Source organism: Dreissena polymorpha, chromosome 4 (assembly GCF_020536995.1).
Source record: "Dreissena polymorpha isolate Duluth1 chromosome 4, UMN_Dpol_1.0, whole genome shotgun sequence".
In the NCBI taxonomy this organism is placed as follows: domain Eukaryota; kingdom Metazoa; phylum Mollusca; class Bivalvia; order Myida; family Dreissenidae; genus Dreissena; species Dreissena polymorpha.
The window spans coordinates 38,186,841-38,204,983 of record NC_068358.1 but is presented as its reverse complement, the minus strand read 5'-3'; the positions used below and the strand labels follow the sequence as shown (position 1 = coordinate 38,204,983).

The window sequence follows — 18,143 nt, the reverse complement described above, 5'->3', positions numbered from 1 at the left end:
CATACCTAGGACGTACCGACCTGAATTTTACACTAAGCACTTTAGACGGTCGCTAAAGCGACCATCTAAAAATGCTTCCGGGTGGTTGAAAAACACAGCCTCCAGGAAGCGGAGCAGTTTTCCTTTCATGGTTAGAGTAAAACCTTGTTAACACTATAGAATTCACATTTAAAGTCCAATCTTCATGAAACGTGGTCAACACATTCACTCCAATGATATTTCCGCTGAGTTGGAAAATTATTCAGGTTTGTTGAAAAACACGGCAGCTAGGGGTCGGGGCAGTATTTCTTATATCACTATAGTGAAACTTGGTTATGGCTCTGTTGGGCACATTTATTGTCCAATTTTCATGAAACTTAGTCATAACAGTTGGCCCAATGAAATACCTATGTGTATTACCTTGGTATAAATTCAAGTCCTACAAAGCAGCATATATGATTTAAAGTATCTTAAATACAAGCAATACATTAATTGAAACCAATTTACTTGCCATGTTTACTCCATTAAGTTACATATGAACTACTTGCAGAAGATATTTCTGTTATCTCCCATAAAGATACATGTTGACATTTTGGTGGTTACTGGCTGTGTTATGTCCCGTGAAGATAAATGAAGGTTGTCCCTTGTTCGCATTGGGTTAAAATGCCATAGAATTTGTTGAAGGCAAGACAAAACAAATCCACAGAAAGAAGCTATTGCCTGGTCAATTTTAACATATATGTTCAAATTATTATATTACTATAGAGTTATCTGTGGTTTGTTATGATATCTGACTATATAAAGTTGCGTAGAATTGCAAACCATTGGTTGCAACCTACATTGTATATATGACATGTTTTCAAAGGGTTTGAAAACAAGCCATTAATTACCAGCATCATGCAAAAATGGGTCTTATGCCATATGTGGCTAGCTTAGCTCCAGACCACCCTCATATCCGCATGGTTTTGTCTGGCGCTACCCTATCTACTAATAAGAGCACAAAATCTTGTGGTACTTAATAGGGGACAGTGTAGCTCATTACCAGACTGGCCTGTAGTAATGCAGCTCCTTACCAGACTGGCCTGTAGTAATGCTGGCGGCATATTGCTTAATTAAGACCCATTTTGCATAATGTGCCTCTAATTCAAACATGCTGCAGGTTACTGTGTTGTTTCATGAACATGGAATGACTTTGTTAACAATAAAGAGATCGGACAAATAAACACTTTAAATATAATTCTTTATTACATTGTGCGCATAGTACCAGAAGTATCAAACTTCAATTATGTTTGAACGTTGGCCAATCAATCAGAAAGTGATTGACATTCCCCAATAAAGATAGAAAAGTGTGGGTTTATACACATGAAACTATTCTATTAAAAATAAGACTAAAGAATACAATAAGACTAGAGTTGTAATTATTAGTATGTATAGTCAATATAAATTTCACAGGTTCTGCAAAGAGAAACTCTCAAATGGGAAGTAACAATGGAGGTATTGTCCGATGTAGTTTTCGGAGTTGCCCCCCCCCTCCCCCCGGCCACCCCCTCGATCTACTATAATTTGTATCAGGGACCTATACTTGTATGTATTGGCCCCTGTTTGTATAACACCAGAAAGAGTCATAATAAGATTTATTGAGCACGTGTTTAAACGGATTTATTGAGGCAGGTATAATCAGATTTATTGAGCGTAAAACAAATTTGAGATTCAAGGTAGCTGTATTCAAAAAATATAAACCGTTAAAATATGTTTGATTCAGGTCACTTGTCAGTAAGGATTTGTTTTCTAGTTACTGGTTTATGTTAAATTCTATTGCAACTGAATGGATATTAAAATCAGTAATGTATATTTTTCAATAAGTGTAAGTGGATATGCCGTCAATAAGCCCGGCTATTAATACATTTGTATCTCCGATAGGCAACCTTAGCTTAAGCTCGATCCTAGCGCATGTTGGCTTGGTCTGTGGTCACCATACCACACTTGTGGGGTTCCCGTTGATCCCAGCCCCGTGCGCCGTTCCGGTCGGCTTGTTGTAAGTTGGGGCGCCATAGGCGTAGGCGCTATTTGTAACGGCTGCAAGAATCGATTGAAAAAAACACGTGAAAAAACTAATAACATTGGAAGGTGGATGTAAGACAATTTACTATGTTGATAGATACTGTGGTACTAATTACAATGACACCATGTGATGCACAATAAATTAAATCCTGCTATGAACAAGTCTGTCACGCCGTTACGAATTTCGCTATGATAATCCATGACTTGCAAACATTACCGGTAATGGTATGTTTGTGATTCTTGAATATTTGGTCATCTTTTTCGATCGTTATGCACCACGTCACACGTGAGCGTTCGTAGCATATCGTATAGCCCCAACGGTTGAAGGCGAATGCAAATTTTTTTGGAAATTTGAAAATTATATTGCCGTGTCAGGCTCATAAAAACAGCAATACATGTGAAAGCATGTGATGGAATATAGTATAAGTCCCCTATTACAACGTCGCATCTTAAGAGATCAGAGGTAAATAAAGCGGGATTCGTATAGTAATATCGCAATGAGCCATACAGGCAACGCGTCCATATTGTCCCTCGTTCGAATGTTCGTGAAAAGTCATAGTAATTCTATAGTTTTCCACGAAGATCCTACTGAAATCATAACTGAAGCGGTAGACACACGCACTTAAGCCATTCAACGTAGCTCAATCATACGCACCGTTCTCGTATCATACGTACACTACGTCTGCAAAACGCATACACTTGACATCAATAACAATGTTCCGTCATTTGAAATGAACAGACACGAATTGACGCTGATGCTATCGAATAGGCTAGATCGAGCTATGAACGATGCGCTTAGATTGTCCTGCTTGAAACCCTGGGTTATGTAAGGTTAGGGTTAGGATTAGGGGTCGGGATAGGGTTAAGGTATGGGTTAAGGCTAACCCAAACCCGACCCCTAACTCTAACCCTTACCCTAACCCTCTAACCCCCCCCCCCCCCCATTGCGCATTACAATACCATGCCTCGCTCGTTGTCGTTGTCCGCTTCCCGCTTTAAACAAATTCGGAGGAACGACGATGAGCCAAGAATGTGACAAAACACGTTACAGAGTGACGTTGACTTAACAAGACTGCACACAGTACGATATGGTACGTGTACTTACGTACATACTACGGATTGATCATTTGTTCTTGACCGATACGAGTAGGATCTTCAGCAAAATTTGTTCTGACATCTCACGCGTGTACACGATGAACCCATACATCGCAAAGACTACCGGTAGGTCACGATATTACTCCGAAATAACAACGTTTGGCGGCTATTATTTCACGATTATGCAATAGGCACATCTACCGGTCCGGTAGGTATCGTGTATCTAAATTGTCTTAAAAGTACTTGATTAATAGTATGTTATCGTGGTTAACTCTCTTAAATCGTACTGCAATCGCAGAAAAAAAAATGCCACAATCGTCTCTTATCGTATGTTTTTTCGCTAGCGCAACAGATCGTATCATATCTTGGTGAAACCTACCAGTGCCGCCTTACAGCAACCGTACGTATACCTGAGACGATGCTAGTGCAATATCGTATGATCGCGATTTGAACCACGTTCGAAATCAGTCTGGGCTATTGTACCAAATATCGTGAAAGTGTGCACGAGGCTTCACTGAGGTGTCGGTTCAGCAAAAAAGTATTGAAAATATCATTAACTTACTGTTATGTTGCTCTTGCCTATGGTAAATAAAGAAGCAGGGGGTGATGATATAGATTCAACGAAAAAAGAAACAGTCAGTAAGCATGTTTAATTGTATCTGAGAAGATGTGAACTACATATAGACAATTATAAGACACATACGTGTTCGTGTCTCCGAGGGCGCGACGGGTTGCCGTGATCGCCCGATGGTGCACGCCAAGATGATCCCGATACACGTCAAGACGGCCAGTCCGCCCAGACCGATCACGATCGCAACCCAACTGAAGCGAAACCAACGGTACTTGAATCAAAATACCATAAACATTGTGTGCCTCGTCATGTGAACTATTTTATTTATAAGATTATTTAGCCAATCGGTTAATTAGAATATCATGTACCAAAACTACTTATCCAGTGGCTGAAGTACGGGTTGTTGCCGTTAGATGTAAAACAAAGATTGATCTTCCGAATATTGCCATGATGTTTTGTTGCCAGAAACATTGGTGAATTACAATACATAAATAGTGCAAATCCGTATTTTTGGTTGAAAAAAGGGGGCATGTTTTGAAAGCCGTTTTAGTCTTAATGTGAAACATAGTCCATTTTGCCGCGTGTGTGTCAGGGCTTTGTAGGTGTTGTTTTTTTGGAAAGAGGGGGGGGGGGGGGGTGGCGATTCACGACGGACGGATATTGACTATCGTTTCCTGTTTCATTTTTTTAATTTATCAAATAACGAGAAACGGACATTTACTATCGTATCGTGATCCTTTTAAATTTATTATTAAGTAGCGAAAAAAGGACATTAACTATCGTATCCTGATCCATTTTAACATATTAGCAAGTAACGAAAAATGGACATTAACAATCGTTGTCTGGTCTTTTTTAGCATAATATCAAGTAACAATAATAGGATATTAACTATCATATCCTGGTCAATTTAAACATATTATAAAAAAAGAAAGAAAACGGACAAAGTATCAAGATACGAAAAGTCGTATCCTTGTCCGCTTTACCACACACGGAAAAACGGAAACTACTATCGAATCCCGCTCCACTCGAATGGGACGATTTTTTTCCAACTCTAAACAAAATGTATAAATATACATATAAAGCCTTAAAAACGCAAAGCAATTGCAACATTTGGACTGTTGTTTGCTTAAAAATGTGTATCAAAACCTGGCTTGATACTGGTACTACTGGTATTGAAGTGTCGGCGTAGTTGAGTGGTGTAAGCGTTTTTCATAGATCCAGACGACCCATGTTCGTCTATTTGGTGAAGTTAGCTGTTTTTAAATCATTCGTTTGGTACAAAATGTTTTCATTTAAACAATTTCAGCTCTTCCGTTCCGTTGAATGAAGCAGGTTGAGGCATTTAATGAAAAAAAAAGTGAACAAGTCCCCGAAACACATCATCAAGCATATACTGTTAATACTCAAACTGGAGCAAATTGGTAACGATTAAATAAAAAGTAGTCAATTACAAATATTGTATATGTAGTTTGTTCCGCATTTTTGTTCCTCGGATGTAGATTTCCCGATAATTAAAGCACCCCCATAATTAAAACACATGAAAATTGAATTGACGTTGCAACCGTGTGTTATTAATTTACAATGCAATCTTAAAACGGAACATGGCCTACTGAATACCAAGTCGAAAAGTGGCAGAAACTTTTAACTAAAGAAGTATTACACGTTAAACAATTGGCATAATTGGTGTCACTGAGAACGTCATATCTTTTGCGGAAAAGCGATTTCAGTATTATAACTACCGGATCGAACGTCGCTCGTACTTTCTTTAATTATCTTGTACTAGTAATTGCGTAATTTGTTTATCTACTTTTGTATTGGAACAATGCCTTCTGCTATAATATTTGAAGATTTTTAATTGCTTTTGGTAAAACATCATATACTTTCATCTATACTTTTCATGTATGTTATTGTATAAAGTAGAGACAAATAAATCGAACACACGCACATTACCGATTTGTCAGTCATGTATACGTATCTTACACATGTATCTCCGCGAACACGTACCATGGTCTATTAAAGGTAATACCGGTAACTAAAAACAACAATTCTTCATCAGAAGAATTAATTCAACCTTGCATGAGACAAATTACACAACGAACATCACCCGTCACAAACACTCAGGGCAACTAACTAGTTCTGGACGAAGAAGTCGGCGCAGACCGGGTACCGGTCGTAGCTCGCTGCCCTAAGAAGTCCGTTTTCACAACAGGTAAGCAGCCCTGTCAGCGACGAGCCGCAGCAGAAAGCCGGGCACCACTTAGCCGAGTGTTCGTTCACGCCCGTGTCGTAGTGAGTTGAGCAGCACTCGCCCGCCCACGTGCTGCCCACTGCAACATTGTATAACCTTGGCTTTACAATTAAGCTTGGTTTTGGGAAAACGGGGCTTAAGCATTTGCGTAACGTGGTTTATCAGGGGCGACACTTTCCGCACAAACTCGCTTTCGTTAAGAAGAGACTTCCTTTAAACGAAAAATACAATAAAAGCGAAAAGTTTCTGTGCGGACTGTGCAGTCTGGGGCGACACTTTAATACAATAAAAGCGAAAAGTATCTGTGCGGACTGCTTATCTGGGGCGACACTTTAATACAATAAAAGCGAAAAGTATCTGTGTGGACTGTGCAGTCTGGGGCGACACTTTAATACAATAAAAGCGAAAAGTATCTGTGCGGACTGCTTATCTGGGGCGACACTTTAATACAATAAAAGCGAAAAGTATCTGTGCGGACTGCTTTTCTGGGGCGACACTTTAATACAATAAAAGCAAAAAGTATCTGTGCGGACTGCTTATCTGGGGCGACACTTTAAGCACACTTAAACCCCGTTTTCACAGAGCGCGATTCAACTACTTGTTCAGCAAAATGCTAGAGCTTAATACTTTCGTATGTATTGAGAAGTATTTTTGTCTACTACATACTACATATTAAAAAATATATACAAAATAAATCGGTGATTGACGGACTTATGTTTCATAAGACCTCCACCGTCGTGGTTATAATGAGTCTCGTTGTTATATTCAAGCTCATTTGTATTATTCTTGTGTTGGACAATTTTTAATTCGAGTTTGATCTGTTTAAACGGTTATTCTGAAGTACCGGTACTTAAATAAGTGTGATAAGAATATTGCTTGTAGAACTAATTGTAATTTATTATATAAAATAAATGGGCCGTTTTTAATAACCAGGCCCACGTATGAACTTGTCGTACTTAAGACGAATATACACGTATTAATGTACTGCTGTAAAATTACACAAGCATTAAAAATAACAACATAACCATGCTACATTGCAGAAATTCAAGAACAAAATCTTTTAAGTGTTGCCATAACAGTGAACCCTCCATACCTGATAGGCCCAGTAAAACGAGAACAACGACAACCATATTCATTTGTTTATGTCCAAATAAAGTATCGTGAATCTTAGTCCAAATGTCTCGTTTTTGAAGAGTCGAATGAAGAAATTATTAAAACATTAAACTTAGGAACTGTTTACTGAAAATACAACTATCCGGAATTTAGCGCGGAAGTTTGTTTTTATACTTTAAAATATTCCAATCAGAATAGTAAACAAATAACGTCCGTGTTTCGAAATGTTTCAAACTTGAATAGATAATTGGTTAAGCCAAATGAGTATGGGCATAATTAGTACACCTGTAGAGAAGGAAATGTTTTTCATTATACCTTTTAACGCAAATCGATCGTCAAATGCCTCAGTAAAGAACTAGTTATTACATCACGCTGGTCAGCCGGATACTTCGACATACGGCTTGCACTTCGATAACAGAGCTAAACAAAAGCCACGTGCGAGAGGTAAATTAGTAAGTTGTTTTCCATTATAATTATCAAAAACATTAGGTTTTTAGAGACGGGGCATGGTGGATTTGATACAATGGTAAAAGTTTTTTTATATTGTGAAGCAAGGCACATAGGATAACTGATACTTTCAATAAATGTGGCACTCTGATATCCGAACTTTATCTTCTACTTAAAATGCGTTTATTTATATCATGACTATTCTAACCAAACATTTTTAAGTAGGAATCAATTTGCCTAGTCAAGCGCGACACAATGTAAATCGATGCAATACTTAATTACATGTAGAAACACATGTAAAATATAACCAATAGTGTTATTCGTTTTCAAAATCATAGAACTATTAAACATCTATCTAAAAATAAACTTAGATATTTTCCATTTTTATGCACCCCTTCGAAGAAGAGGGGGTAAATTGTTTTTGCTGGATGTCGGTCGGTCTGTCCGTCGGTAGACCAGTTCGTTTCTGATCAATAACTTGTGAGCAGACTGACCAATTTGCTAGATATTTCCCATGTAAATGGGCCTTTGCCTGTAGATGAACCCTGAAATTGGGGTCACTAAGTCAAAGGTCAAGGTCACTGTAACACTGAGAGATAAAATTATTTCCCATAAATAACATGTGAACGTATTGACTAACTGGCTAGATACTTCTAATGTGCTTTGGTCTTTACAAATAGTTGGGTCCTAATGAAATTGGGATCACATGGTCAAAGGCATAGATCACTGTCACACTAAGAGTGAACATAGTTGGCGATTAATAACAAATAGTTTGTGTCACTCATCGGACGGCGGACGACTCCGACGTGTCTAGTCATCCCGATGCCTGGAGATCGGACACATCGGCCGGCGACCGGATTATTTGTGACTGAGGCATTACAGATGAAGAGTGAGTTCGTTATGCTCCATTGATTTTATGCGAAGTATTTGGCCTTTTTTTTACTTTGTTCTCTAAAATAGATGCCATGCGGCTTCAAAGCGCAATAGGGGGCATTGTGTATCACAAGCACATGCATGCCCGGATTATCCATAAGGCAGAGTAGGCAAATGCCTATGGGTCCTGCGACTTAAAGGGGACCCGTGGTTGTGATTATTTACTAAATATGCAGGCCCGTACCCAGGCCATGGGCCCACCAGGGGCCCGGGCCCCCCCAGCTGGCTGTCGAACTATGATTTTTTTTTTTTTAATCGGCCCACTGCAATTTTTTCTCTCGTGCAAGGGCCCACTAGTATACTTTCCCTCAAAACAAAAGAGCAGCTATGTTTTATTGTCCCTGATAAACAAGGGGATTAACGCTCGCCAATCGAGATAAGCCTCTAGGCAATGTTTTCTTATCGCCTTGTACACACATCCCCGATCAGTCCCCCATTGTGATCATGAATGCTTCACCTATCGATGGTTGATGTAACATGTATTTTGATACGTGCAGTGAATGGAAGCAACTGCTACAGGAGTTCGTAGACTATGGTCTGATAATAGCCATCGCAAGTTTTTTTCTTCGTTGAGAAGGCCATAGACGTATTTTTCCCTTCTAAAAGTTTTTTTTTTAAACCTTTTATTGGGAATTTTTAGGTCCCAATATATACTTTTTGCATTGAGAATAGGGCCCTGAATTTGAACCGGAACAAATAAACTGACAAAGGTATTACAACTGAGTATTTATAATTTTTGAAAGGAAATCACTGAACAAGACTACGATGAGATAGTTTACATGTTTGTTTAAAAGAAAAACAGATTCATAAATTTGCCGAGCAACAGATAAGAATTTGGCAGAATTCAGTATTTAAAATAATTGAGTACCGAGAATTGAGTAATATCAACCTATTAATGGCACATTGGTAAAAAAATGAAAATTGAAACAACAAATTGATCTCATTATATAAGTTAACCTGATCCAGTGTAGAAAAATATTGTATAATTAAATCATCTCTTTCCTTGAATTTGTTTAAAAACAGTCAAATATGTTAAATTGATTATTTAAGACTTTCATTATTTCCCCCAAATATTAGACGTTTCGCGCATTTTTTTCCTCAAAAATGACAAGGTCTTTCCCCAAAAATCAGATTAAAAAAAAAACCTGTGACGTTATTGATTTGTGAAAAAAAATGATGGAAGCAATACGAGAGTTGATGTGGATAATTGTCAGTTTAAACCTGTAAGTTTCGGAAATCTAAAGCTTTTAATATTGTTGTGAATTCACACCAATGTTTTAAGTTTAAGACTTCCGAAATGTACTGATTTACTTGTTATATTCCATTAATTCATATCACAAAATACGTTTTTTATAAGCATTAAAATTCACCTTGCAAAGTGCCAAATTAAAAAAAAGTATATATATAGGGAGGGGGGGGGACCCCTCCCAAACCCTCCCCGGTTGGGCCCCCCCAGTAAAAAAATCCTGGGTACGGCCCTGATATGCAATATAAAGGACTAATCATTCGCGCGTAAACATCGTTTTTATACATCCACAAATAAAATTTAATCATATTTTACTTTACTTTATTTCAGAATTTACTTTTTATCACGAAATCCGTCGTCCGGGCCCCAAAAGTTGCACTGGTTATGGGCCTCCATGGTGCTTAATCCGGCACTGATTACAATCTTTCTTAAAGTAATGTATTCTGTATTTATGCATTATACGTTTTGATTTTAATTGCAGTGCCATCATTATTTGCAATAGCTGTCGCACACTTCGTTGTCCGGTGACGTAGTCGTCCATTTGACGTCATATTCGCGGCCAAAGACTCATTTTGACAAACTCAGTCGACCACCTTATCACGCCGGGTATGCGAATACTTCGTTGACGGATGGCACTTCACTAACAGAGAACAACAAACGTCACGCGCGAGAGGTAAGTTCCTCTGTTTTATTTAAAGTTATATCCTAAAGATTAGTTTTTTAGACAAGATACATGGTCGCGTTGATAAATGGTGTATCCTTTTGTATTGGGAATACACAATTTCACGGAAGAATGGTACAGTTTTGCCCAAAAATAGAAAATTCGATCGGAAAACAGAATAAACTGGATGAACGGTAATCATTTTAACAAAATAAAACTACTTAGAATTATTGCAAGAAATTGATTGCTATTCCAGCATGTAGAGTAATCACTGTGCTTCAAATACTGAAATTTTGATAGTATTCAATGAAATATAAAAAAAGATAGTGCATGTTGTAATAGGTGGCATACATAAAGTTGCAGGCACTTTGTTTACCGATAAAGGGCACTTCAGATTACGGAGACTTTCAACAAAGCGGGCACTCTAATAACTGAGTTTTATCTTCTACCTTAAATGCATTTATTTATATTATGGCTATTCATACGAAACATTTTGAAAATATATTTTTCAAAAATCACATTGCTATTAATTTATACTGTGTTTATTATAATTGCAATTTTCAAATAAGATAATATTTATTATTAAATAAATGTGTACATAATGAACTTGTTTTTTTATTGGTAACTTGAGATTCAGAGAAATGAAAATACAACTGATAATGCGGATCAACACAATCGTGTTTAATTTTACTTATAGCAGGGCTCTAGATAACGGTAGTGAAGGGGTCATTATGAGGAAAATACACATTTGTTCTTCATAAAATCCTATGTCGGTTGTGCTTATTTGAATCGCATCATCAAGACGATACTTCTGCGTAGCAACAAAATTAAAAAGAGAATGGTAAAACTCCCTTAATTTTGAGCCCTGCTTATAGGGAGCACTTCCCTTTACGCAACGCTAACGTTTGCTCGAAGTGCGATTCACCTGACCATAAATCACTGTATTGGTTGAGTTTTAAGAAACACGGGTAAAACTAAATCGTAAAAACAACTGATTCTGGAAAAAGGAATGCGTACATAAAATGTTTAAATGTCATATTATGGAGTCAGTACTTAGTATACCCCCACAAACGAAGTAAACTAATGTCCAACAACGAACCGTCGGCGGCATTCATAAGCTCCGATTCACTCATCCTGTAATAAATAATTGTGTCACTTATATGCAACTTCATATGCAGCATGTGTTGTGTTTATATTAAAAACAAAGACGGATATGCATAACTTTTTACACCACTGTCGTGTGATTAAATCGACCCCGCCCGTTCTTTTATTGCTATTTTCGTTTACTGGCATTGAGCCAAAAAGTTCGAATAGAATTTCGGACCTGCATCGCTGCTGATATTAATCTCTGAGAGGCAGTTTAAGCAGAGTGATTATTCATGACATGCTATCTAATATATAAGTAAATAGCCTTATTACCTTCATTTGGACATAAAGATAAATGCTTTAGATCAACCGTTTAGAACGTAATTTAAAATATATGGGTATATAGATTTTACTCATTAGACATATCCAATTTGTTTAACATTTATCTTTCATATTTATACCAAATCATAATCATATTTCAAAGGGATAAGAACATGCTTCGGTAATTCATTTTTTATTTGCGTACTAAGTACATACATTTTTTTTTATTGCCTGCTTACTTAAACAGTATTCCACAGCGAATTCTGCATTTTTTATTCACAAAAAAACGAGTGTGTTATATCTGGAAAAAAAGTGTCTAGATGTCGGGAAACGAAGTGCCCTTGTTTTTTAGATGATCAGTAAACGAAGTGCAGATGAAAAATGTGCATGCGACTCTTAAAACATTTGAATTTTCTCAAAAACATTAGTAAACTAAAATGTAACATGTTGTAACATTACTGGATATATTGATCTTTTATTTCGAATAGTAAGCACGTTCTTGATTTATTTCCAAGTATGTTTATTTTGTTAAAATATGTACTGATCATTCAATTCATGCTGATTATCGATGGAATTTTATCGTTTTTTTTAATAATTCACCGTTTTTCCGCGAATTTCTTTCTTCGCAATACGAAGTGCTATACCATTAATCACCCAAACAATGTTCTGTGTCTAAAAACCAAATAAACAGAACATAACAACAAAAAAAGCTGAAGAACTCACCTCTCGCGCGTGGCGTTTGTTGTTCTCTGTTAGTGAAGTGCCATCCGTCAACGAAGTATTCGCATACCCGGCGTGTATTGGCGAACAGTTTTTGTGCGTGATTTTAAGCTTCAAAATAAAAAGTTTACTTGATAAAAACAAATACATTCTTACATTATCTTAAAGACCTCATAACATTATGTCGTCCTGTTAATCATTATTGAAAAATGCTACGAGGCATGATTTTAGGAGATTGAACCGTTTAAATGAGTCGCGCTTCAAAATGGGGCTTAATTTATGTGACTCATGTGAGTGGCTTAATGAACATGACACATTTCAGCAGCGCTCTTGAAAAACGGTGCTAAATCCACATGACACATTTGAGCGGCGCTCTTGTAAAAAAGGTGGCTTATTCCACATGACACATCTGAGCGGCGCTCTGTGAAAACATGGCTTAATGCAGATGACACATTTAAGCGGCACTCTTAAAAACGGGACTTTATGCACATGACACATTTGAGCGGCGCTCTGTGAAAACGGGGCTAAATGCACATGACACATTTGAGCGGCGCTCTGTGAAAACGGAGCTGAATACACATGACACATTTGAGCGGCGCTCTTGAAAAACGTGGCTTAATGCACATGACGCATTTGAGTGGCGCTCTTGAAAAACGGGGCTTAATGCACATGACACACTTGAGCGGCGCTCTTGAAAAACGGGGCTAATGCATGTGACACATTTGAGCGGCGCTCTTGAAAAACGGGGCTAAATGTGCATGACACATTTGAGCGGCGCTCTGTGAAAACGGGGCTGAATGCACATGACACATATGAGCGGCGCCCTTGGAAAACGGCGCTTAATGCATGTGACACATTTGAGCGGCGCTCTTGAAAACGGGTCTTAATGCACATGACGCATTTGACCGGCGCTCTTGAAAAACGGGGCTTATTGCACATGACACATTTGAGCGGCGCTCTTGAAAAACGGGGCTAAATTCACATGACATATTTGAGTGGCGCTCTTGGAAAACGGAGCTTAATTCATATGCACGTGACACTTTTGAGCGTCGTTTTGAGAAAACCGGGCCTAATGCATGTGACATTTATGAACGGCTCTATGGCTAAACGGGGCTTAATGCATGTGCCTAAAGTATCGTCCCAGATTAGCCTGTGAAGTCCAAGCAGGAAGGATTCTTTTCGAATGTATGGTATTTTGACTTCAAATAAGTATCTTCTTAGCAAAAATCCAGTTAAGGTGGATAGTGTTGTCCCTGATAAGCCTGTTCGGACTGCATAAGCGGATCTGGGACGGAAATTTACGAACATTTATCAAGCCCCGTTTTCCCAGAGCGCCGCACAAATGCGTCTTGAACCAACCAGATTGTCTCTATCATATCACGTGACTGGTCTCACGACGGACAGTCAAATTACTTGAGTCAGAGGTGCCTGTTTTCCGGCGTTTCAAATCAGTGGAATCGAGGTCGCATGGTAAGAAATGTGCGTCTGAGTAGACGTGCGTGCGTTAGTTGCGACAATTTGACGAATCCGTTGTGTTAATTCGGAACTATTATCTCATTACGTCGAGGTCATGGCGGATCTTCACAATTGTGTTTCGATTTTGTGTTCAAAATGGATGTAATGCTGTTCAATCGACGTATTTAGTACTAACAAAATTCATTTTTTGTAGCCTGTGATGTTTTAATTTTGTACTGAACGTAATGTTTGGCGAAGTGCTCATTTTGAGTTACCGATGCTAAAGAGAACCTATTAATTCACTTGCGTATGTATGACTAGTATTAATTATACACTGTGTGTGATTCATAACGGATCGATTTTATTGATCCGTACTTAGCGATATTTACACGTGTGCGCTTGAACACACATTGTAGATCAAATGAGCCTCGTGTTAGAAGATCGGGGCTTAATGCATATGTGGACAGTTTTGTTCCTGATTAGCCTGTGCATTCCACACAGGCTAATATGGGACGACAGTTTCCGCTGCAACAAGATTTTTGCCAATAAAAGCGACACATTAAGCGACCTTTCGGATACATTAAGCCTTGTTTTTGCAAAACGCGCCTCTAATTGATCTAGTTATCGCACAAATACTAATGTTTGTGCATTTGCCCTTGCTTTTAACGAATGCCTAATGCGTGAATATTAAAATGTATTCCTTATGTGTGGTATATGTGAATATTTGTTTTTGTTTTACATATTAATGTACATATGCTTGAAAATGTAATTCACTAAACATACGTTTTTTACATGGATTCATATTTTGTTTACGTTTTAAATTAAAATTGAAATGCATTTATTTAAATACACAAAACTGAATTGATACACAAATTTGTCCTTGTTCTATTTTAAATCGTATGCGTAAGGTGACAATATTTACATAATTATGTTACCATACAAACGGATGCAGTCCTTCGATTTATCTAAGGGAGACAACTTCATCATGTAGTATCCGACCTAAAAGCAAAGAGTAGATGCGTTATACGCAACGATGTTTTTTTTTCTACCGCATGAACAACGAAATATTCAAAAATAACGTCGTACCAAGTGCTCATACAGATAATTGTGTCTTCATATAAATGCTTTTGAGTTTTGTAGTGAGCAGTGCACACTCCAGCAAATACTTCTGATACTGCAGCTTTTAATTATGAAATGATTTAAGGTCACTTCCAACAGCTTTCTGTTGTGCTAGCTCTTTAGTGACGTGGTTAGAATGTCTGTCAACCACTCCGTTGAAGCTCGGGATTTTTCACGTAAATTGCGACAAGGCGTGTGAGCTGTTGAATGATTTTTAGGGCGGGCAATGCATGACATGCAAGACATGAAACTGGGCCTTTAAACATTATAAGAGGTTGGGGTGTATTGATTTAAGGTTACTTCCAACAGCCTTGATGTTCGTAAAGCTCATTACGTGGTTAGAGTGACTGTCTACCACTCTGGAAGTCAGGGATTCAATCTCCCGTCGGAGCTCAGGATTATTCAATTTAATTAAAAAATTACCTCCCTTATTATAGCCCCTAAAACGAAGTACTAGTATGTAGTTTTACTAGTTATCAACCGAATGATTAAGATCAAACATTTTGAATATACATTTTTTAATTAAATTATTCATAATGAATATTTCACTTATATCAAAGTAAAATGTACTCAATATTGTATACCGGTAAGTGAAATTTAGCTAATTACTTCGCTCGGTAAGAGCCTGTAACAAACAGCAAAGCAATACAATTTAATCATCAAAACATTTCATAAATATCGTCACATTTCAAATTTTATTGTCAACTTACAAAAGTCATATTTAATAAAGGATTTAGACGACAGTTATATTAGTTTTTCTTTTTTTGCACCAAATCCAATTTGTTAACCGCAGTCACAACAGAAACAACACTACCGCGTTTGCCTCAAAAGTTTCAATGCCTATTGGCTTCCACGATGCTGAATAGCCACCATGTTCATCTTTATCGTCATTGCCACCATCTTCATCCCTATCATCATTGCTTACGTCGTCATCTCTATCATCATCGCTATCTTCTTAATCCATATCATCATCGTCACCATCTGCATCTTTATCATGATTGCAATCATCTTCATCCCTATCATCTTCCTATCATATTAATGTATATCATCGCTTAGATAGTAATCTCTATTATCATCGCTAACGTCTTCATCTCTATCACCGTCGCTACAATCTCCAACTCTGTCATCATCGCTACCATTTCTATTTCTGTCAGCGTGATCTTTATCATCGTTGTGTCCATTTCTATCTATGTTATCATCGTTACCATCTTTATCTCTACTATTATCGCTAGCATCCTCCCCCCCTATCATCATCGCTACCATCTTCATCTCTATCATCATCGCTAATATCTTCATCTCTGTCATCATCGCTGCCATCTCTAACTCTATCTTCATCGCTATTATCTCGAACTCTATCATCATCGTTACCATCTTCATCTCTATCATCATTATCATCTCTATCATCTTCATCTCTATCATCATCTCTATCATCTTCATCTCTATTATCTTCGCTATTATCTTCATCTCTATCATCATCGCTAAAATCTTCATCTCTATCATCATCTCTATCATCTTCATCGCTATTATCTTGGCTATCATCTTCATCTCTATCATCATCGCTATCATCATCCTCTCTATCATCATCGCTACCATCTTCATTTCTATCATCATCATCATCATCATCATCATCATCATCATCATCATCATCATCATCATCATCATCATCATCATCATCATCTTCATCTCTATCATCTTTATCACCATTGTAATCTCTATCGTCTTCATCACTATCGTAATCTTCATCATCTTGTTTGTCATAGAAATGTATATAATATTCAACAATAGCGTCATGTATATTATCGTCATATAACAAATGAACTATTGAAACGTTGTCATCGTCACCTCTATCATCACCATCATGATGGTCATCTCTATCGTCACCGTCATCATCGAAAATTTGCGCTCCTCTTCTTCATGCAGGAAAATGTTATAATGTCGTCACTATGAGGTTATTCGCAATGACGTCATATACTGTAATGACGTCATTACGTTATTATGTCAAAAACCTAATGTTAGTTTTCACCTCTCTCATCGCCATCTCATCGCTTCCATCGTCATCTCTAACATCATGATTGCTTCCATCGTCATCTCAATCATCATCTCTCTCAAAGTCTTCTCTGTCATCATCGCTACCATCTTCATCTCTATAATCATCGCTACCAGTCACGGATTACACATTTTGAAATAAGGCACAGTATGAAATGTCTATGGGCCTCGCGATTTTTAGGGGCCCCATGAGAATTTGACGAAATACAAAAAAAAACTACTTAGCATGCAACGCGATATTCTAACGGTACTAAATGATAAATCATTCGCGCGTTAATAGAGCATTTATATATTGGATCAATGATTGCATATTCGATTATGTTTAACTTTACTTCATTTCAGAATAACATGTTAAAGTTTTTATAACAAAAATCCGTCAGCCGTTCCCAAAGTTTAACTGCCTCTGGGCCTCTACGATGCTTTTAACGACACTGTTTACAATCTTTCTTAAATTTATGTATTCTGTATATATGTATATACGTTAAGAGTTTAATTTCCGTGCCATCATTCTTTGCCATCGCTTTCGCACGTTTCGCTCTCCTGTGATGTAGTCGCCGATATGATGTCATATTCGCGGCCAAGGACTCATTTTGACGAACCCAGTCGACCACCTTATTGGCGAACAGTTTTCGTTCGTGATATTTTTGTATCTAAATAAAGAATTTACTTGATAAAAACAAATACATTGTGTTCTTCTTACATTATCTTAAAGACATCACTGAATTCTGTCGTCCTGTTTACCATTCTAGAAAAATGCTATGAGGCATGGTTGTAGGAGAAGGAACCATTCAAATGAGTCGCGCTTAGGGAAAAGGGGGTTTAATGCATGTGACTCATGCGAGCGGCGCTCTGTGAAAACTGGGCTTAATGCATGTGACACATTTGAGCGGCGTTCTTGGAAAACGGAGTTCAATGCACGTGACACATTTGAGCGGCGTTCTGAGAAAACCGGGCTCAATGCATGTGACATATTTGAGTAGCGCTCATGTGCCTAAAGTGTCGTCCCAGATTAGCCTGTGAAGTCCGAGCAGGCGACACAGGA

General features: G+C 37.7%; 1 protein-coding gene across 1 annotated transcript; it reads right to left on the bottom strand.

Annotated features, from left to right (window-relative positions):
- Positions 1–1,646: 1,646 nt before the first annotated feature.
- Positions 1,647–16,459, bottom strand: LOC127878355 (uncharacterized). Its single transcript, XM_052424884.1, has 5 exons — positions 16,139–16,459; positions 15,665–15,680; positions 5,838–6,033; positions 3,839–3,957; positions 1,647–2,055 (listed from the first exon to the last, which is right to left on the bottom strand). The coding sequence occupies exons 1-5, from the start codon at positions 16,457–16,459 to the stop codon at positions 1,949–1,951; spliced, it is 759 nt and encodes a 252-aa protein (XP_052280844.1). The 3' UTR covers positions 1,647–1,948.
- Between the last annotated feature and the right edge of the window lie 1,684 nt (positions 16,460–18,143).

Bases quoted from the DNA above. Each gene is read 5' to 3' on its own strand.
- LOC127878355 (XM_052424884.1), bottom strand. From the start codon at position 16,459: ATGATAGAGATGATAATGATGATAGAGATGAAGATGGTAACGATGATG. The intron at 3,958-5,837 runs GTTAGTTGCCCT...GTTTCGCTTCAG, and splicing joins GACTTCTTCGTCCAGAACTA to TTGGGTTGCGATCGTGATCG. The intron at 2,056-3,838 runs GTATGTGTCTTA...CGATTCTTGCAG, and splicing joins GCCCTCGGAGACACGAACAC to CCGTTACAAATAGCGCCTAC.